Below are 22938 nucleotides of genomic sequence, written 5' to 3' on the forward strand. Positions count from 1 at the left end.
CAGTGATCTAAGAAAGTGTTGAAACTGTATTGTCCTCCAGTTATCCAGACATGGAAGGGAGTGGTCTACTTGAAGCTGGTCCGTAGTGGACCAGCGGGAATGATGCAGGAAATGGAAAGCACGATAAACACCGTTCTCAATCCAGATCCTATATACCGGGTCACTTCTTCTAGTCGGGAACTTGGGGTGTCCTAGGATGGGGGACATAGGGGAGGGGAACACAGTAATGCGAGGTGAGTTAGACATTTTTGTCATTCCACCTATAAACCTTTCCACTGACTGTGAGTACCTATAATTCAAAAATTGCTTTCAGACAAACAAAACTATAATGCTTTAGGTGTACCATGTTTTTTTTAGTTTTTTTATTGGATGTTTCAGTATATGTCAGTGTACATGTATCTCAAATCCTCCTGAAGAAATAGATTCACCATGCTGGGAAACGCTTTGGGGAATAAAGCTGAAGAATAGAATTATAGTCCCACGATTTGGCCTTAAATATTACAACGAAATTTTATTTAGTTTTTTGTCCAGAAAGGCCTTAAAACAATAGTGGTAACTCTTTGAAATGCATGTTTTTTTTAATATATTGTTAAGTTTAACAGTTTGACATACTATAAATACTTTTATATTTTAAATTATTTGTTAACAAATAATGATGATTTTTTTTTTAAGAAATCCTGTTCATTTGGAATATCTTAAAAGTGCCTATAAAGATCCAAGTGGTCTATCCACCTCTTTCCCTTATACAGAAACTGTACTTTATTTTGTATCTGCATGCCTGTCTGATTATCCCTCCACTGCACCCCTCTCCACCACAAACACACTCTCCTTAGCAATGTTGTTCAATAGTTTAAACAGCGTTTCCTTTTTAACATGGGTAATCCTTGAAATAACGTTCTGGTCCGCAGGTAACTCCTGCTATAAATACTAGATTCACAGCAATACATTAGTATGGGGGTCAATAGGAAAAATGCCTCCTATATTACTAGTCAGTGGAAAGAATGCAACCCTTACAGATAGTCAAAAACATCATTGGAGTCAGTGGTAGCTAATCAGAAAGGTACAACTTTCTCATGGCTCAAGGAACCTCTGAAGGAATCCTAGGTTTCCACAGAACCCTGGTTGAGAAACACTGGTTTAACCTCCCAAGGGGTTAATTTCTTTCCGGTTTTATATGTCTAAAAGCGGTACATTGTTTTTCATGAAAATTTGTTTTACAGTATATTATAATAGTATGAGTATATAAAGTTTGAAATATAAAACCATGTAAAAAAATAAATTGAGTAAATTAAAAAATCAAAAATTTTTTTTTTTTAATAAAAAAAAAAAAAAAAAAAAAAAAAAAAACATATTATACTCATACTATTATATATATTGTAAAATAAATGTTCTTGAAAACAATGTACTGATTTTACACATATAAATTAAATGTATTGCATTCAATACAGTTAGTTTGCATTGAATGTAATACAAATGGATTTTGAATTTCCCGCCCAGCCGGCAACATACACACGCACCGACGTCACCGGGAACTTCCCAGTGAGTCATCGGGTGCAGAAGCCGGCCGGAGTAAGAAGTATGAAAACAGCGATTGCGGCGATGGATGGCGCAGGACGCTGGCAGATCAGGTAAGGCTGTATTTACTATTACTTCCCATAGGTTTGCCTACCCCGAGTGTGACTCGGGGTTACTGCTTTCAGCAACTTTTTTCTACCCTGAGTCACACTCGGGGTTACCGCTAGGAAGGTGAACAAGTTTTTTCTATTACAAAGCTAAGTTGGCTGCTATTCAAAATAATTGAAAAACCTCAATAAAGTTATTGTCCAGTTTTGTGTTCCAGTTATCTTGAATATGGAAAACTGCACAATGTTTACTTACGGGGCCAAATCCACCTCCACATGAAACGTATTCTGGATGGTTTACTAAATCAAAGAGGTCCACTTGCTGAATAGGAGTCTGGCTGGTGGAGAGACGCCATGGTTCAGATAGCACCTAGGAAAGCCAATTTATGTTAACATTTAGTAACAAAACTAGTAGCAACATTCTAATCCATTCAAAAGCAAGCAGACATAATTTTTTTTACCTCTTTCAAGAAAGGTGAATCCATCCCCAGGTATTTAGATACGACATACAGACAAAACAGATGCCGATCAATCCCAGCCCCAGTCATCGCATTTCTGTACAGTAACTGATGCTTATCTGCAGCTTGTCTAAAGAGTTGTAACCTTTCCTCATCCTGTTAATAAAAGATTGACATACAGGCTTAACCCATTTATAAAGCGTCAACAGTCCACTAAAACACATATTTATAGTTGACAAAGTTTCACTTGTTGGGATTAAAAAAAAAAAAAAATAAGGTTATACTCTTAAAGATCTATGTGTATCTCCATCAGTTATGCTTTGAATTTTAGGATGGTTTGCATTATCTCCCATCCATTTTTATGCACAATTTTCCCTTTCTTTTACCCTCTCCCCCACCCTTTTTTCTCTACTTTTTAAGATGGAAAGGCATGAAATGTAAAGTGAAACTATAGTTCAGGCAGATTGTTTATTGCAAAAGGGACATGCTTCTGCAATAAAACATGCTTATTGCCTGTTCGCAACTTTCTTTTCCGAGTACACTGGGCTACACATGCAAGTACACTGGCTACCAAGACTGAATGGGCTCCCAAGTGATAATCAAGGTGGTTGAAGATCAGAAAACTAAAATAGGAGCAGAATTAGATGGAGGCAGCCTTAACAAAATAGGGACAGTAGAGATACAACAGAATGGAACGAACGTTTGGCGTTTGGACAGCTGCCGCGGGTCCACCCCTAAAATGGTGCATGGTTGCATGCATGGAAAAGAAGCAAATGCATGGTTTTACGGCATCAGAACCCTGCACTTTAGGATTTACCTATCTATATTTTGTTGTTTCTCTACTCTTATATGTTGGTTCCACACACAGCTTTTCAGGCTCTAACCAGTTACCCATTGATAACTGTTACTATACATGAACAAGTGATGGTTCCATGGGAACAGTGAACCTTTAACCAATGAATATTTGAAAAAGAATTACACATATTCTATCTAATTTATCTTACATTAACTCTTCCAAAAACACAAAAAAAAAGGAAACATTTAACACACTACCAAGTTCTTACTTCAGAGACCCAAAGGATCCAAAAGCTTCTGTGATTGTTACATCAAATATAATTGAACTGGCTTGAATCTAACATTATATAGCAACATCTCTATATCACCTGAGGAAGTCCATCTGGGCGAAAGCGGTCGGGATAAGACCTCGTCTCACGATCTATATGCAAGTCTTTAAACCTACTTATGAACTAATATAGTGTGGATAGAGCTGTTACCAACCTGTAACATAACTCTATCATTGTTTTAAAGTTTTTTTGTATCTTAAAAATAAAAAAAATTACACTGTTTTTATTTATAACTACCTCAAGTCTATGGTGCCTTTTGAGAAGCCTATCTTTTCCCCTTTTTCTTCTAAATATAGTCCAATTTTCGGGACACTATAGGCTTTGGCATCCAAACCAATTGATTGAGACAATATATCTATACTAAGTAATTGATGTTAGGCTAGCTATAGAATATAACTACTGTCAGCTGTGGTGTATAAATAACAGTAAATACCAAAGCTCTAGATTGGTTTACATTCCTCTCTCCCATACATGTCTGTCAAATTTACCATCACTGAAATGACTTAAGAAACCAAATAATGGAAAGCTGTAGGTTTCATAGAACACACAACATGAATTTATATATGTACAAGCATACATATTGGCAAACAAATATGTATTTTAACACTACAACAGAATAGATGAAAAACCTAATGCTTACTGTTTTTGTTGGGTCCATCATAGACTTTACAAAAGCTGATGACTCTATTGTGCATGAACGTACAGTTTCTGTTCTTCCTTCTCGGAAAAGTCGGGTCATGGATGCTTCATATGTTAGGCAAAATTTTCCTTTGTCCTGGAATGGGTAGCACATATTTTCAATTGAGTTATAATACAATATTCTTACTTGCTATGGAAAGAGGCTAACATTGCCTCACACACCAGTTTTCTCTCTTTAACAACATCCATTTGTAAACAGCTATGTCACAGCTAACTTTCCCATAACCTAACCTCCAAGGCATATTAAATGTAAACAATGTAACCATGTAAATGCTTAGTAAAAGAGATACCAGAGACTCTGGTTCAGAGTCTGAGATAGACACAGCACAGGTCCTGCTAGGGTCATAGTCTCTGAAGGGGAGAGCAAAAAGCATACATTGCACCTCTAGGCTCATAATCAAAAACAAGCTGTGCACGTTTTGCCATAAAGTCTGGATTACCTACAAAAGTCCATGTCCAACTTACAAAGCACGGAATGCAACCCAGCCTAAAAGTATTTGGTTGTGGGGGTGATTTGACCAAAAATTATAGTCAGATAACATGGAAATAACCTGAAACCATTAGAGGACTGTAAGATGTGAAATCCTGACATAGCAGGATACATAACTTTCGCCTCCGTGTTGAACATCTAGCAACTGAATGGCGGACAGGAAACAAAAGGCCCAAACTAATAATCTTTCCGGTACTCATAGAACCCAAGAGAGGTGGAGGCAGAAGAAAGGTATCTTGCCAGCGGTGCCCAATTTGCTAACGGTGAGAAGTGGAGATCCATGTGGCTCAAGTTGACAACAGCAGCAGACACCTAATCAACCTTGTGTGATTGGAAAGAGCTCATATTTGCGGTACTTCTCAGTACCTTAGAGATAATCCTTTCATGGTAAAAAACCAGCATGGGGCAGGAAATTTGAGCTCAAATGGGCCTACAATAAGGTGGAGTTACAGATGTTTGGTCTGGCCAACCTTAGAGAGGAGCCTCCCGAAAGAAGCAAAGCCAATGGCTCTGGACCTAGACAGTGCCCAGTGGCTAACATTAACTAGATCTAAGGTCTGAAAAAGAACCCAAACAGACCCCAAAACAAAAAGACCAGAAGAATCAAGATTAAATAACAAAATTGATAAATTTGATTGGAGAGGTCCTTTGTAATCAGTGGATTAAAATAGAAGATCCTCAACCTCCTAGGACATAAGCCAATTTGGTGTCAAACTGAGAGCAAACCACAGCAACTACTCATATGAGCTAGGACATATGGAGTCCATGACTAATCAGATCTGCAATAAATAAAATAATGTCACTATTTAATAACTATCATCCCGATTCTCATACTATAATTATAATTATTACTAAATACAGATACTTGATGAACACCAGACTCTCTAAAACCACTTGTATAGCTGTTATCGCGTTGCATATGGTATATTAAACAGAACTTTCAAAAACACTTTCTAAAAAATGAAATACAATGTATACATCATGAAGAAAACTATAGTACAGAGAGGGCAACAAAACTAAATCTTACCCTGTAGTGAGCAAGCTGTAGAGCAATCTGTATGAAAGCATCAGGGCTGGTCTTGCACTTCTTTATTAAACCTTTACCAAACTCTTTGAAAGGGAATGTATGGAAGTCAACATCATCTGCTAAAGACTGTGCTACTTTCAGGGAACTTTGTATTATTTCTTGACACTGCAGAAGAAAAATTTGGTCAGAAAGCCTATACTAAAAAAAACAGGCTTTGTTTGTTAAAACAAATATAACAGTGAGATAAGGATTAAAGGAAGACTTAAGCTACGTACACTCGTTCAATGGTTCTCGCCCAATAATGGGCTCAGGGCCGATATCGGACGAGAATCTGGCCTGTGTATAGCGCCCGTCGTCCGTTCTGGCAGATCCACAGACGATGGACGACGAACGATCCCAACATTAATATATCAGTAAAACACTTTCTTCTTGGATAAATCTGATTATTTGAAAAGCAGTTAAAAATGTTGATTTATAACTCTTTTCTACATAAAACTGCCTCTTGGACTTTCCCCTGCTTGGGATATATTTAGTTAATGAGAAACACAGATCTGTGGGTATTCTGTAACACCTAATCCTCCATTACAGCAAAGATCAGGGTGAGGAGAGCAAATTATCATACAAAATGATTCAAAATAAATCAAGGAAACTTTGACTAGTATAAAACTAGTAAACAAAATCCTGTCATTCCTAACATTCAAAACAGTAATCATTTAAAACACCAATAAAATTAACATAGATAATTACATCTATGGTGTTTTATTTTTCTAAAAAAGTATTAAAAAGGGCTAAAAAAATAAATTTTTATGGGCTCAGCCAGTTATCTTTTTTCCTTTTTACAGGTTAAAGATTTGTACTTTTGAGTTGGTTATAATAAGTCACTTGCACCTAAATGGTCTTTTGTGCATGGCTGTTCGTCAACGCTACATGGCCCTGTATCCTCATGTAAAGTGTGAGACAAACTAACAACTGCATTTGTCTTTGATAGCTCTAATCTAATAAAACCCAAAGCTGGAGACAAGTTCTGGTATTTATGATGTGTGATTCACACTGTCACCCAAATTACCCAGGGTTATCTGCATGCAAGTACAACCTGCTTAGGAAGGTCCACCATACATGCTAAAATCAAAGAAAATTTTGGCAATTTTTTTATTTTTAAAAAGGAATTACATATTGAGGAAGGGGGTTTGAAACCATAAAATGCAAAATGTAAGCTATTGTATTTCAGTTTAAGATACCTCATTAGAGATTTCCCACTGCATCCTTTGTGGTAAAGGCACTGTGGGATCAGCCTGGCCCTTGCAGTGTCCCTCTTCATTGTATCCAAGCTGAAAGCAGTCCGTAGCCAACATAGACTGGAATATATCATGAAAATGTGTTAGATATGTTACATTCCTACAATAATCAGAATTAGAGGACTATATTTTATGATAATTATTGACAATATGACAATACATATAGAGACAGACATATTCTTGTACCTCCCACAGATGTCCAATAATTGGTGCATCCGCCCATGAATGTTCAGCATTCAATCCAACTTTCCCATTTTTAAACACAATGAAGGAAAATGATTTATCAAACCACCTGAAGAAAATGCATTAAAGAAATTGACATGTTACATATATTTAGGAGGAAAATAAAATGAAAACTGAGAATGTAAAAAAAAAAAAAACCTACACTCAAATCTATATAAATATTAAAATTATTAAGCAAATCGAGAAAATATAAATGCTGATGTATTTCTTTCTGAAAATGCTACTGACCCTGTTATGTTGATTTACACACTTTAACACTTTAAATCACTGACCTAAAACAAATTTGATGGTCAGGATTTCTTTATCATCTTAGATTTCAAAGGTTGCAGGTTAGTGACTAGGTATTGAGGTCTGAGTTGTTTGGGCAAAAAGCATTTTATAAAAAGGTCAGCAACTTGATTCCCAATATCTCTCTCACTAAATATAAATTGTGTTGGTATAGACTAAAGATATAGGTATAGAGTAAAGGTAAATTGTATTTGGTTAGATAATAAATAAATAAATAAATTAAAAATAAAGGTGGGCTTCACCATTGTGCTGTTGTTCAGTAGCCAACAGAAAGCGATTTAGGAGTTTGAACAACTACATGATTTAAATGATTTTGTCACACTTTCGTACTCATGAAAAGCCAACACAAGAAAATGCATGTTTGTGTGCAGCTTCCATCAACCAGACCAGAGTAAGTGAGATTTTAAGGAATCAGGAAGTAACAGGAAGCTACTGCATACATACAGCTACTTTAAAAGATACAAGTCATGACCAAGTTTTTGGAAAATGACTGAAATAATAAAAGATTTTTAGAAAGATTTTTAAACTGCAACCATAAAAAGTTGTTGTATACTAAAATAGCACTTTTATTGCTACAGGCAATATGAATAGATCTTTTTTTTTGTCTATCCACAGATACAATGCCTTCCCGTCTGACCTGTCATAGCATTGTCCATGTAAGAGAGATTTTGCATAGGCATCCAATGAATTCACTGGATCTTCACTTCGAAGTCCCTGCTCGCTGTTATCTAAAGTGACAAAAAAAGCTGCTTTTTCCACTAGGTCCAATGACTGCAGGTTCTTCCCACTGCGGAAGTATGCTTTACGAGCTCTAGCCCACACAGTCCTACAAGAAAATTACAAAAATATTTGTAACATACATATTTCAATGTGTGCAATTATGTGATGCAGACAGCCAACTGATCACTTCAGAAATGCAAAATCTAAATACCAAAACTTTTAGATGAATGTGCTATCCAAGGTAAGTAGCCTTACAATAGTTAAGTAGTGATTAGGGCTAGATTTCTAATTTGTCTGGTTCAAGATCTGACAGTGATAGATAGGGGTATCCCAGAAACATTACATTATTATCTTATCCATACATTTTCATCATCCCATGTCTAGGGGTGACTTAGGGCCTTAACTTTTAGCATTCCTATAGATTTTAGATTGTACACCCTTTTGTGTGGTATAAATGTTTAAAATAAAAATTGTTCCATACCTCTCTCCAGCAGTTAGAGCAGCTAATTTGTCCTCCCCAGGCTGGGGAGGGCTAGTGTCATCCAGAATGTGTTGAAACTGTAGCTCTAGTTCCTTGGGGTTTAGCAAACGTCCACTATAGTACACCCAGACTTTAAAAAAGCGCCCTTTGTGATACACCACTATGTGTTTACTGTCAGAGTGGTGTTGAATTGTGTCTACAAAGAAAATGGCATGAGATGACAGAAACATTTATTTAGACACTATAAAAAATTAATACATTTTACCTTCAGAAACAGGTATTGGTTAGCACACAGTAGGACAAACCACATTACATAAATGAGCATATTTTCCTAAGATAAAAGCTAGCCCAATGAAGTCTACTACCAGTCTTATCATGGGTAAAAATAAAAACGAGAAAAAAAAAACTAATTAACTAATCACAAATTAGGTAGCAACTTAACTTTAAGCACTTATGGAATTTAGTGCTCTAGGAATTTTTAGGGTGTTCCTTCTGTTTGGTTGACTCAAAGGACCTGATTTATTAAATCTCTCTAAGAGTGGTGATGATAGCCCAACATGGGTGATCCAATAAAAGCCAAACTTCAGCAAAGTGAATTGTGATTGGTTGCTAAAGGTTACGGTTCCTCAGGGAATACTACAATAGCTTTCATACTATTTCTGTTAGTACTAACATTTATGAATAGCAAATAATATCAAGCACTTCTTACAAAGCCCGTAGCTGGGTAAAAGCCTTCAAAAAGTATGCAGAGTCAGCTTTTTTAGGATCAAGGTAAACCATGTATTATTTGGGGAAGGCACAGTTAGGCTTTAAAGTTTAACTTTTTTTTTTCCTTATATCTATAAATTTTTTATAGATAAAACATACAACGCAGATGGCACTCATGGCATGAGTTTTGTGGTGTAATAAGGTTTTTTAAGATTTTAAAAAAGTTATCAGTTAGCATTTTAAATTATTAGCAGTGTGTCCTTAAACATTCACTGAACAGTAATTGTGCCTATAGCTTGCATGCTAACTCTTTAAAGCAATAGGATATATTCTGGACAAATTGAAGTAAATTAAAGAAAACCCAAAAAGAAGATATTAAAATGCCACTCTCCATTTCCAAAATGGAAAATCCAAGGATATGGCTAAATTATCTGACACAGACTTGAACTAAAGACAATAATTAACATGGAGCGTAATGCTTAAAAGTGTTAAGCAAGTCTAATAAGGAGTCTATTAATTATACTCTTTGTCAATGATCTGCAGATAGACAAGATTGTTCCTACCTGTATCAATTCCTGGAATACGTGCTGTGTTAAACATGCGCTCGTACTGAGCAGAGCACATTGGCAAACAATCTTGGATCATCAGCTGTATGAAAGGGCAGACAGACCAAACACCAACAAATACAAGAAGAAGGAATACCAGGAAAACCGCAAAATGATAATAGATGTAAAGGCAGTGAGTATTTAAATTACAAGAATAGTAAAAGTAAAAAATGGGAAAAAAAATAAAAGATAATAGAAAACACATGGCGAGAGAATCATTTTAATGGACGATAAACAATGTTGGTTTGAGTGCATGGTGGGTAAAAGATTAATAATTATGGAGGGATGCAAGTGCAAAACAAAAAACACAGAACAGAGAACAGAAGGAAGCAAAGAAAAGACACTAATCAATAATGATATTCCACCACAATAGAAAGAATATTATTCATTATTACAATAAATCATATATGATATTCCCAGCATCTGCTGACACAGCTGATGCAAAGATTTAGTTACAAGAATCCCTTTACCCTCCTACAAGTTCCTTAGGTTTTAAAGAATATGTTTAGAGCATAAAATTTAATTTATTACCAATATCATTGAACATTTGATAGCTACCCTGGCTAAGCCAGGAAATTTTATGGTGATCTCCATAAAAGAACGAATCTACTGATTTAGCTCACCGACTCCTATTTATATTTGTACTTCTAAATTTGAGTGTACTGAAACTTAAATGTATCGTGTTGTAGTCAGAACACAATATTCGCAAAGCAGTGAGGTTTGCAAGAACTGGTCAACATAAGCAAGTCCCTCACAGATGCAGTTAACAGATGCACAGATGCAGTTAACCTGTCAAGTGTCAGATGCAGATGAACTTGGTTCTTAGCAAATAAATTTAAATGCAAAGCTCCAAACATAGAACCCAAAACCTAAAATAAAAGGATTTACACAGTCATCTCAATTGAAAAGAGAAGAAAAAATACTGTTTTTGTTAGGACCCATTCACCATAAAGGATTCTGAATCAGGTTCAGCTACACACTTACCAGTCTCCTCTCCGGGTATACGGGTGGTGTTAAAGGTGCGTTCCCACTGGGCTGAACACAGCGGGATAATAGATCCTGGGACCCTGCTCTGTACCCAGTTAGTACAGAAAAGGTAAAGACATCATGGGTACAGAAGCATTGTAGACAAACCGTAGGGGAAGATAACACAATGCAAGTGTTGGAAACACTGTCTTACATTCCCACTGTAAAACTAATTAAAATGAGAAACATGTTCACTCAGCTGTTCAGTTATGGAACCATTTACTCTAAATAATCAAGAGTATAATCTGGAAAAACAGAAGTAGTTAAGAGGGCAGGGGAGAAGTGATTGTAGGAATTTAATCCCTCTGTGAGTCTTTTATGTTATAAAGCATCTACAGCATGCCAGCAGAACTCTAGCATCATGGCTGTGACATGCCAAGCTACCGATATTACTAGTTTTCTTATCACTAACAGGGAAAATATCTGAAAATACTTTGTGGGGGACATTATACCCAGAAACATATGTATGAAAGTTTTACAAGTATTTTCCTTACTCACATCTCCAATCTTTCTAATTAAAAAAAACAGTCAAATTGGTATGCCAAGTTAAATGTATTGATGGTAGTTAGGTGGATGTTTTATTATTGCTAAACTTGTTCTGTAAAGGATAGACAGAAGCTGCCACTGTTGTTATATTCTAAAAATAAAAACCTCTTAAGTAATAATTACAGGACCATAACTGGGTACCACATTTCAATCTTAATATACACACAAGAAAGTTTTAATTACCAAACCAAAAAAGTGATTTTAATGTTTGTGTACTAAAAAAATGCCTATCTGTTCTTTATTCCAACAAACAATTAAAAATGATTATCACTCATTATCAAGTAGGCGGCAGGCATACTATGCAGTCTCAAAAGCCAAGTTAATACTTTTCTTAGTGTGTCATAGTAAAACATCAATATAGGATTCTCATACCTCAAAAAATGTATTAACACGAGGTTCCTTCTCCAAAGATGCTCCTATCCAATCCATTTGAAAAGCAAACCATAATGTCTCTCTAAATAAAGCGAGGGTGGGAGTTTGCGGGCTTATCAAATTAGGCACCTTCCAAGGATATAATAGACCAAGATCTACTACATCCTTTTGTGATTTGCATCCCTTGCAAAGTCAATTCTCCAAAGATAGCCCATCTAGGTGTTAAAGACAAAAAATTTACTAAACACCGCAAGGCATATGAGGCTACTGTCCTCCAGAAGTATCTAATTCTAGGGCAGCTCCATAACATATGGTACAGATCTGCTTCCATTGCACCACACTTCAAACTGCAAGGTGATGAGCTTAGTCCCATTTGGTGAGAACACATAGGGGACATATAGGCATAATGATAGATTTTCTTTTTTTCATTTCTCTGTACATAGCAGAAGGCAGAGCTGACCAAGCACCACTAAAATATAACAATATATAATTTGGGGACTTGTCCAGAACGTGTGTGGTTGATCTACTCAGCCCAGAGCATCTAATCTCATAACTCATATTCACTCTATATGAGAGAAAAAACATCAGACATTACTCATCTGCTAGGATGGGGGCTGATAGTAGTCGGTCTAGGGGGTTTATCCAATCTTTAGATGATATTTTATTATTCATGGATGAGATATACAAATTTAATTGGACGTAAGAAAAAGGTTGTGTATTCATGTGTTGCAAATGTTTTATTTGTTTTTGGGATAAAGAACAGATGGTGATTTTATTGTCTGTGTACCTAAAAATCCCTTACTTTTGGTAATTCAAACTTTCTTGTGTGTAACTTCTACAAATGTTGGTTGCTTTACTCTTATGCCAATCTTCTTGTTTCAACAGGGCCAGGGCCAGTATGTAAATAAAAAAAAAATTACAATAACTTTCCTAGTTTAAATAATTATTGCTAGGGCAACTTGAATTTTTTAGAGGTAGTCACCAATGGCAGCGTCATATTTTTCTGTTTTTATTACATGTACATTCTCTTGTGAAAGCATTTATCTTCTTCAAGGTTTGTCCTGTTTTGTCACAATAAAACGTAAAATAAAATTGATTTGTATTTAGATATTAAGTAATGGGCTTAACAATATAGTTCATATTGTAGAAGTAGAATATACACACACTAGCCCTTTAAAAAGACCTGGTCCAACCAATTAACTTTTGAAGTCACATTATAAATTGATCAGGGTCCAACTTTGTATCAAATGATGCCTGTGTACAGATTGTAAAAAGACCTATACTAAAAGGCCCCTGACAAAGTCACGTCACTAAGCAAGCCACATGAAGACTACAAACCATTCTAAACAGGTCAGAAAAAAAAAAAGATGTAGAGAAGTATAGGGCAGGGTTAGGTTATAAAAAGAAAATATGTCAAAGCTTGAATTTTCCACAGCGCACTATTAAATCAAACAACCAGTACAAACCCGACAAGAATATACCCACTTAACGGGACATGCAATATGTGGTGCAAATCCAGCTTTTCCTATTACTCTAGGAACACCAGTCCTACAGTGAAGCATTATGGTGGCATCATCATGGTTTAGGGATGTATTTCACTGTTAGGGACAGGAAATCTGGTCAGGATTGAAGAAAAGATTGATTGGCACTAAATACAAAACGATTCTTGTGAAAAACCTAGTTGGAGCAGTTTTGCCTTGAGGAATGAGTAAAAAACCCCCAGAGACATGCAGCTATAAATGCAAAACAAAGTAGCTCACAAAAGTATTGTCTTTATGGGTGAATATCTACGCAAACCCTGTCTTAATTATTGTCTTAATCCCAATAAAAGATATTTTGCTCCTGCAAAGTGATAGGTGCGTTGCATAATGGCACTAACCACCCTTCCTTCATACAAAATCCATTTTATTTCCGGATTGCAATCAGACAAAACAGGACAAACACAGAGGAAGACGAAGACCTTCAATGAACCACTGTATAACCCCTGGGTATTGTACCACTACCTAGAAACAGATACTACAAATTATTAGTTAAACATCTTTACCCTAAAAGACAAGCAAAAAGTTTTGACTTATTAACCATGAAACATGTAGGCGGTTCCATATATACAAGTATTTTAAATAAAAAAATCGTTACTCAATCATATCATTTGCCAAGGAGAGGCGCCTAAATTGCAGTTCAGGTGAAAATCAACTGAATGCAGTTTGTGCAACCTACAGCTGGCAATACACATGCACAACAAACCTGTCTCAGCAAAAAAAAAATACTATAAAAAAAACTTAAAACACAAGAATGCAAAAGAGAAAAGGAAGCTATACTGTATAAACAGCCATAGTTTTCTATATTGTACAGGCACATCTTGTTTTGGAAAGTTGTAAGCTGCCCCTAGACAGTGAATTACCGGTAAAACAGTACCTTCTTCCCCCACAAAAGAGATTGACAGATGTGACAACTTTTGTATTTACATTTAAGATTTACTGCTTGATGCTACAAGTTTTATTTGAGTTTAATGGGTAGATTGCCAGTCTGGAGAGAAGGACATTTCTGGGCAGGCTCCATTTGCATTTAGATTTTCCTAGCTAATACCTTCATGTGTTACTGATCCTTTATGATTGAAAGAACAGAAATACTACAAGGAACAGTAAAGGCTAGGGGAGTATACGATGATGTACACAATGAAGGAAAGAACAAGTACTTTCTTTCTAAACAACTCTTCATTCAACTTTACCATTTCCTGCTAAATACCACAGTATATGCACTTCACATATTACGACCTTACTTCGCCTGAACCTCACCCAGATGTGTGCTCCCCACTTTAAACAGAGGTGTAACCATGTGCGCCCCCTCATGACTATACTGAAGAAGTGAATTATGCTTGAATGATTAGTGTTAGAGCCAGCATTAGGCTTAATTTCCCCAGAGTTGAACCTGAACGTTTAAAATTCTTATGCATTCCAATGGGCTAATCTACACATTTCCTTGAAGTTTTTGAGCATCATAGATAAGGCTCCTTGCAATGTTTAAAATTTTGAACTGCTTGTAAGCTCTAGTAAACTGCTTCCATTGAAAACAAATTGATGTGTTTACAGGATTGTATAAACTCGTAAATTAATTTAAAGGTGGTATGGAAGTTTATAAGAATTAAAAAAAACGGTTGTGTAGACCCAGCCTTAGTCTACACGGACGTTTTCCCCATCGTTTAACCTAAGGCTTTAAAAGCCCATGTTTGAAATTCCCATGCATTCCAATAGGCTAATCTACACCAGGAAATTTCCTTGAGGCACGTGTATCAGCGTTATCCATAACGTTGCATGCAACGTTTAAAAAATGAAAACATGGGGTTAACGCTGGAAAACGCCCAAAAACGCAGGACATGGGACAGTTTTCCAGGTTTATATGCACTTAAACTGTAAACGCTTTAAAAACGTGGGAAAAAGACGTTTTCCAGCATTTAAAAAGGCAAGCTTTAAAAATGCTAAAAAAGTGCATAAAAAGGTATATAAACACAGTAGGAAAGTAACACGTGTTTTTAAAAATAACAGTGTAGACCCAGCCTTAATGAGCATTTAGTGAAAATTAGTCACAGTAGCTGACCAAAGTTCCTGCATTAAGGCTGGGTCAACACAAACTGTTTCCCCAGCGTTTAACATGAGGCTTTAAAATTCGGGCGTTTTAAAACTTGCCTTTAACAGTCTGTGTACACTAAGCCTTAAAAAGACCTTTTAGGTAAAAAAAATAAATAAATAAATCTCGGTCTCTCTTGAGTAATGTCAGTAGCCACTGCTTAATATTATTAAATAAACCAAGGATCAAACAAGACAGGGTTTTGAGGCTCAGGATGATTTAACCCTAATTATGTATTGATAAGATAATTCATACATGCAGGTAGTCCCCGGGTTACATACGAGTTAGGGACTGTAGGCTTGATCTAAAGTTGAATTTGTATGTAAGTCGGAACAGGTACAATATTTTAATAAATACAATTAGGACATATGTTTGTCTCAACACATTATTAGGCAGAATAATGTCCGTTACTGTATAAAATCCTGATGCCTCTATACCACTGTGATGCAGAGTTGCAGCGTGTGTATACAGCCAGCGTTGTATTATACACACGCTCCAACTCTGCATCACGCTCTGGTATGCCTCTATACCACTCCTTAAACCTCAACACTCACCACAAAGCTTCAAAATACATGTGTGGAACCTTGTGGAATCTTCACAGATATCTCCAGCATTTTCTATCTACCATTGTGGCTTTCAAAAAAAACATCCTCAACACTTTCTATCCACAAGAGTGATTATAAATATTTGGTGTCTGGATATTCAAACATATATCTCCATTTTTTCCTGACCTTATTTGGGAATTCCTTGATACAGACTAAATCCTAAAACCACCTAAAATATGTAGTGTCACGCTCAGAGAGACATGACCACTAGGGGGCGCTATGGCTTGCATGGAGTTGGTGTGAGCCCTGAGAAGGGCCAAGGCGCAGAGTCTAAGCAGTAACCAGGTTTTCTCCAGAGCCTCTGATGGTGAGGATGTTGCGCAGCTGGTTACGGGTAGGTTGCGGTCCTTGGGCACACCAAGGTGGGCAAAGCACAGTACCAAATCACTTAGCAGAAGGATAGTCAAGGAAAGCCGGGGTCTCATTGGTCTCCGTCTGCTCATTAGTCTGCAGGTGATATGCTGAGCAGAAGTCCGCAGAGATGTCCTGGGATCTGCAAAAGCCTTTCCAAAAGCGAGAGGTAAATTGCACCCCACGATCAGAAACTATATGCGTGGGCATACCGTGAAGCCTAAAAATTTCATGAATGAAGACTGGCACCAATGCGGCTGCTGATGGTAAAGCTGGTAGGGGTACAAAATGGGCCATTTTGGAAAAGCGATCCACAACCATCCAAATAACCGTACGGCCATCGGAGGGTGGGAGATCCGTAATAAAATCCATGGACAGGTGACACCAAGGCTCCTTAGGAATGGACAGAGGAAGAAGCAGTTCTGCTGGGGCTCAAGTAGACGACTTGGTTTGAGCACAAACAGCACAGGCCTTGACATAGACCATCACATCCTTACGAAGGTTGGGCCACCAGTAAAGACGAGAGAGAAGGGTGAAAGTTCTGAGAACGCCCAGGTGGCCAGACAGTTTGGAGTCATGTGCCCAATGTAATATTTTGGTGCGGAGTTGGGGAGGAGCCAATGTTTTTCCTGGGGGAATAGCAGGTTTCTGAATGGAGGTAAAGGCAAGGATACGGGCTGGTGGGATAATAAACTCCGGCTCAGCAGTGGTCTCAGAATCCTGTGGATCGAAGAAGCGGGAGGGAGCGTCAGTTTGGGGGTTAGCGGAACTAGGTTTAAAGGTAATTATAAAATCAGAACGGGAAAAGAACAAAGACCAACGAGCCTGCTGAGGGTTGAGGCGTCGAGCGGACCGTAGGTATTGGAGGTTTTTGTGATCGGTGAAGATAGTGACCTTGTGAGGACAGCCCTCAAAAAGATAGCGCCATTCTTGGCGCGTTTGATGGCCAGCAGCTTCCGGTCTCCAATTGAGTAATTCTTCTCTGCTAGGGAGAATTTCTGTGAAAAGAACGCGAATAGATGCCTGTTCTATTAAGAAGAGCTTGGAAACATCTGGCCTGATCAGGGCTGGGTCTGAAAGAAAGGCTTTCTTTAAGGAATGAAAGGCCTTAATAGCTTCAGAGGGCCAGTTCAGAGGGTCAGCATCCTTTCAGGTCAGTGCAGTGATGGGCGCTACCAGCATGGAGTAATTTTAGATGAACTGCGAGTAGTTGGTAAAACCCAGAAAACGCTGAGTGGCCTTAAGACCGCAGGGTAGCAGCAAGTTGCAGATAGCTATAACCTTCTCGGGATCCATAGAAAGGGCATCCTTGGAAACAATATAACCCAGGAAGGGCACCTGGGGGCATTCCAACAGGCACTTTTTTGCCTTAGCGTAGAGTTGGTTGTCTCCGAGTCTCTGTAAGACAAGAGGGACATGCTGTCTGTGGGTAGGCAAGTCAGGAGAGAAAATCAAAATGTCATCCAAATAGTCAACGACACAGATGTACAGAAGGTCACAAAATACTTTGTTGACAAAGTGTTGGAAGACAGCTGGGGCATTGCAGAAACCAAAGGGCATCACGAGATTTTCATAATGCCCATCCTTGGTATTAAATGCTGTCTTCCATTCGTCCCCCTCCTTGATCCGAATTAGGTTGTAGGTCCCTCGGAGATGTGGTTTGGTGAAGATTTGGGCACCACGGAGATGATCAAAGAGTTTAGGGATAAGCGGCAGTGGGTAGCGGTTTTTAATAGTGATGGCATTCAAACCACGGTAATCAATACAAGGACGAAGGGTCCCATCCTTCTTTTGGACAAAGAAAAATCCTGCGCCAGCGGGGGAAAGAGGACTTATGAATAAATTCCCTTTGAAGATTCTCCTGGATGTATTCACTCATAGCCTTGGACTCCGGAAGACTGAGGCGGTATACCCGACCTCTGGGAGGTGTGGAATTAGGTATGAGGTCTATGGCACATGGGGAGGAAGTTGATCAGGCTGGCATTTGGAGAAGACATCTTGGAAATCCTTGTACTGGATAGGAATAGATGGAGTCAACTTGGATGTGGAGAGGGCAAGAGGCCTGAGAGGTTGGCGCTTGGTCAAACACCAAGAGTGACAAGAAGTGCCCCAAGCCAATAACTGTAGGGTAGACCAATCCAGCACTAGAGAGTGTTGTTGAAGCCAAGGGAAACCCAGGATGACTGCAGATGAAGCCTGGGGAAGTACAAGGAAGGTTATGATCTCCTGATGTAGCACTCCTACTGTCAAAATGCTTGGGCAAGGTGCGGAAGCGGATAAATCCGCAGGCGAGAACGGTACCCTCTACCGCAGAGATACGCAAGGGTTAAGTCAGTGGCTCTATGGGCCAGGCGCACTCCTGCACTAGAGTAGCAGAGATGAAATTGCCTGCTGCTCCAGAGTCGATAAAAGCTATCAAGGCAAGTGTGGATGTCCTGTGGTGGAGCTGGATTGGTATTGAGAGATGCTGAGTGGAGGGGAGAGAAGAGTGACCTAGCACGCCCCCCCCCCCCCGCAGAGCATACTAGGCACTGAAGTTTCCCGGCCTCTGTGGGCAGAGTTTAATAAAATGTCCTTTCAATCCACAGTAAATGCAGAGACCTGAGGAGAGGCGCCAGGATCTCTCCTCTGGAGATAGGCGTGAGCGGCCCAGTTGCATGGGCAATTCTGATGAGGGTAAACAGGGGAGATTGGAGGTTACCCAGGCTGTTGGAAGGATGGAGCTAGTCGTGGAGATCAGATCATCCATAGCAGTGAGAATCTCTTGACCAGCCAACTCATCCTTAATGCGGTCCGAAAGACCCTGCCAGAAGGTAGCGCGGAGGGCCTCATGGTTCCAGGCCAGCTCCAAAGTGCGAATCTTAACAGCGAACTGGCCCACGGTAAGTGACTCTTGGCAAAGAGGCAGGAGAGCACTGGCTGCTGAGGAGGCCCAAGCAGGTTCATCAAAAACCCTCCTAAAAAGATTTAGGAAAGCTTCAATGCTACAGGTGACCAGATCCTTTCTTTCCCACAGCAGAGACGCTCGTGCCAAGGCTTCTCCAGAAAGCAGAGATATCAAGTACAGGTGGTAGGTGCAGTGCAGAGGCCAGTGGTACTGCAGGAGACTAGACCAGGATAGGAGGTTCAGCAGGTGCACTGGAGGGGACCAGAAGCTGATCCAGTCGGGTTGTGAGCACATAAAGCTGGCGGAGAACCTGGGTTTGAGTGGCTTCCTGATGTCCATCCTCTGGGTGAGTAATTGGTTGTGGTCTGTGGAGGTCTGGGAGGGTTTATACAAGTCACGCTCAGAGCACTAGGACCACTAGGGGGGCGCTATGGCTTGCACGGAGGTGGTGTGAGCCCTGAGACGAATCTAAGCAGTAACTAGGTTTCCTTCAGAGCCTCTGATAGTGAGGATGTTGCGCCACTGGTTACTGCCAGGTTGCGGCCCTTGGGCACACCAAGGTGGGCAAAGCACGGAACCAAATCACTAGGCAGAACGATAGTCAAGAAAAGCCGGGGTCGAGACAAGCAGCAAGCAAGAAAGGTCAGGTCACACGCCAGGGGTCAATAGCCAGGGATCCAGACAGCAAAGACGCAGAGGCCACTGCGGGCACAGGGAACACAGGAGACACTGGAAACAGCAGGAGGTACAGGTGATGCAGGGATATCCACAGGCAAACAAGAACACAGGGACAGCACAGGGAAGTTGGCTGGGAACCAACAAACTGGACAACTAATGGTTAACACAGGAGCTGGACACAGGAAACACTGGATTAAGCAGCAGGTATACAGGAACTAGTTCACAGAACTAGGGAGCTTGGCACTAGTTAAACTTGTTGCAGGAGCTGGACACAGGAAACACTGGATTAAGCAGCAGGTGTACAGAAACTAGTTCACAGAACTATGGAGCTCGGCACTAGTTAGACTTGTTGCATGAACACAAAGTGCAGTCTATGAGCCAGCTAAATAGCCAGGCCTGATCAACAGGGTATCTTTTGATTGGACGGATGTGATAAAGCTTGGAAACACAGGCACGTCCAGCTTCAAAACTGCAAGCATGCGCAGGAGAGGGATACCTGTGCTTTAGTGAGGAAGAGGTAAGTGTGACATGTAGTTACGTTTCTTCACGGTATATTCACAGCCTCAATCCACAATTGATTATATACCTACACAAAAACCATATAGCTTCCAGCAAGCCCCCGAAGAAGCCTCGTTAGGCAAAACACGTTTGGAAAATTAGACTGGAATGGTCATACCATGATAATGGTTATCAATGTTTTAAATGTATTTTGCATAGCATGAATATTCCAATACTTTAATGTTATAACAAGATTGATGATATACAACATGATTGCTATGTAACTATGTAAATCCTATCTATACATAATTAGGTTTAAATAAACCTGAGCCTCAAACCCCTGTCTTGTCTGTTCCTTGGTTTATTTAAAAAAAAAAATAAAAAATATATATATATATATATATATATATATATATATATATATTCCTATTAAAACACCTTTGTAACACTTAGTTAACCCAAATCAGTTCTAATTAACTTAATCCTTTCTATCTGGTCTTAACTGTTTACACAGCAAGAAAATGCACTAAAAAGAGCCTTTTTTTCCCCCACAAATAACTAACATATTTTACAACAGAATCATGTTAGTGTTGGTGTAGTAAAAAGTAAAAACATTTTACTAAAATACAGTAAAAAAAAAAAAAAAAAAAAAAAAAAAAAAAAAAAAAAAAAAAAAACTGGTCAACAGAAGAAAATTAAAGTATTAAAAGTTTGTACATCTTACATAAATCTTACATTTGTTCCCCAAAAAACTGAGTATGTATTACTTTGTTACCCTAAGTTCCCAAATAAACAGGGCAGAGTAAAAACCTAAAAACGCTTCTGTTCATGAGGGGTATACTCACTATACTTCTATATTCTTACCGGTTTAAGTTCCTCATGACTGAGCTTTCGTCTGTAAAGGAGCAGTGCATGGACAGTGTTACCAGCACGGGCTGCCTGAACTGGTGTTGGGGTCACGTACAAGAAGTCCTAAAATGTAAATATACAAACATGATAGCAAAATATTTTACATTTATCAATTTACAGTTTATGTTCTTCATTGTTATTGTTGCCTCATCAAGAACATCCTTAACACACTCAGGGACTGGTTAACACATATGGGAGTAGTGAGAAACCAAGAATGCTCTGGGCTTGTAGGGGGAATCTGAAACACCCCAAAAGACACACTGTGTTGATATTGTTTTTCTAAAGTCAATATGAAAAGCACTTTGTTGCATTTGCAGGTTTAACTCCCTCCATTGAGATGCATATCAACAGATTTGTCCAGATTGTCTCAGGGTCAGTTTCCAGGTGTATAAACAGGTAATGGGGGCAGAGTGGAGACTCAACCATGTAGTGAGACCTGGAGAAAAAAGAGAGATAGAGCAAATCTGAAAATATTCACCAGAATTTTAGCTACCAGACTGGGGTCTCTTTTGCCAGACATATTCGCCAAAGACCAAGTAGGTTTCATAGCTTCACATCTGGCAGGAGACAAAACTAGGTGGACGAATAATATTACTGGCGTATTTAATAAACACTAGCAGGGAGCACGAATTTTAAGCCTGGATGCCAAAAAAGGCATTTAACAGCCTTTTTTGGCATCCAGGCATCCAAAATTACCAGGTTGGCAATTTTTAATGCAAACTTTATCGTGCATCAGAATTTAAGGTCCTTTTCTTCAGGCCACGACAGCTCTTTACTCTACACCAACAGTCCCCAAGCCAGGTTGACTTTTGCAAATTCACTACTTTTTCATATAAACATAATGGTACCAAACAAGGCTGCTCATTGTTACCGCTGTTATTTGCCTTATGCATTGAGCTACTTGGCATGACGATCCGTAAACACCCTCATATATTGCCTTGTATGCAGATGTTTTGCCAAACCCCACAAACTCCCTTTTTACCCTACCTAATGTCCATAGAGCCCTGGACAAGTATGGTGTCCTCTCCGACTACAAGAATAACTCCTTCAAGATTGGATTGTGTCAAATACTTAGGAGTTCATATCATGGTTAGATACAATTTTAAATTATCCCCCTCCTGTTAGGGAGCTCTATACTCTGCTTCACAAAAAGCACATGCTTCTATTACACAGCTTTATTTTACTTGCCAATGATTTTTCAATATATTTATTGTATTTCAGGTCCGCACAATCCAGAATTGACTTCAGTTTTGTTGAATTGGCTCTAGTACTTGTGATACAGGAATCGGAATAGACAATTTTACCAACAACAAAATGTTAACATAGCATATTATAATCAATCTTTATTTACACTGATGTTTTGCATTTTATATATTAAATGTAGCATTATTTTCAAGAAACCTTCATTTGCCTTCTTCTTGATCATACATTTTCTTTACAGAAATAGGAGTTCTTCAAGAAGTTGTTTAAATGACCCTAATGTATTTTGCTACATTTGTGGTGAATATTCTCTGCAAAAACAGAGAAGAAACATTACAGAATTTGTGAACCAAGCATATCTTGCATATTTTGGTATTCAACTGGGGGACCAAGATAAGTATTGGGCTCTCCATAAGGTATACAAAACTTGTGTGGAAAAATGGAAAACTGAAAAAAATTTAAACTTGGTTTACCTTTGATAT

General features: G+C 38.6%; 1 protein-coding gene across 2 annotated transcripts in view; it reads right to left on the reverse strand.

Annotated features, from left to right (window-relative positions):
* CPT1C (carnitine palmitoyltransferase 1C) overlaps positions 1–22938 on the reverse strand; it is a 76857-nt gene that overhangs the window by 8895 nt on the left and 45024 nt on the right. Inside the window, exons 8-17 of one of the 2 annotated variants that reach the window (XM_072426212.1) lie at positions 21212–21319; positions 9719–9803; positions 8448–8643; positions 7884–8072; positions 6902–7007; positions 6659–6775; positions 5421–5585; positions 3845–3979; positions 2084–2236; positions 1879–1992 (exon numbers count right to left, since the gene is read on the reverse strand). In XM_072426212.1, the coding sequence (XP_072282313.1) occupies positions 1879–1992; positions 2084–2236; positions 3845–3979; positions 5421–5585; positions 6659–6775; positions 6902–7007; positions 7884–8072; positions 8448–8643; positions 9719–9803; positions 21212–21319 (1368 nt within the window). Of the gene's footprint in view, positions 1–1878; positions 1993–2083; positions 2237–3844; positions 3980–5420; positions 5586–6658; positions 6776–6901; positions 7008–7883; positions 8073–8447; positions 8644–9718; positions 9804–10744; positions 10833–21211; positions 21320–22938 lie in introns of both variants that reach the window. The other variant, XM_072426211.1, reaches the window with a different exon arrangement.

The sequence above is a fragment of the Pyxicephalus adspersus genome, chromosome 11, assembly GCF_032062135.1.
Source record: "Pyxicephalus adspersus chromosome 11, UCB_Pads_2.0, whole genome shotgun sequence".
Taxonomy (NCBI): domain Eukaryota; kingdom Metazoa; phylum Chordata; class Amphibia; order Anura; family Pyxicephalidae; genus Pyxicephalus; species Pyxicephalus adspersus.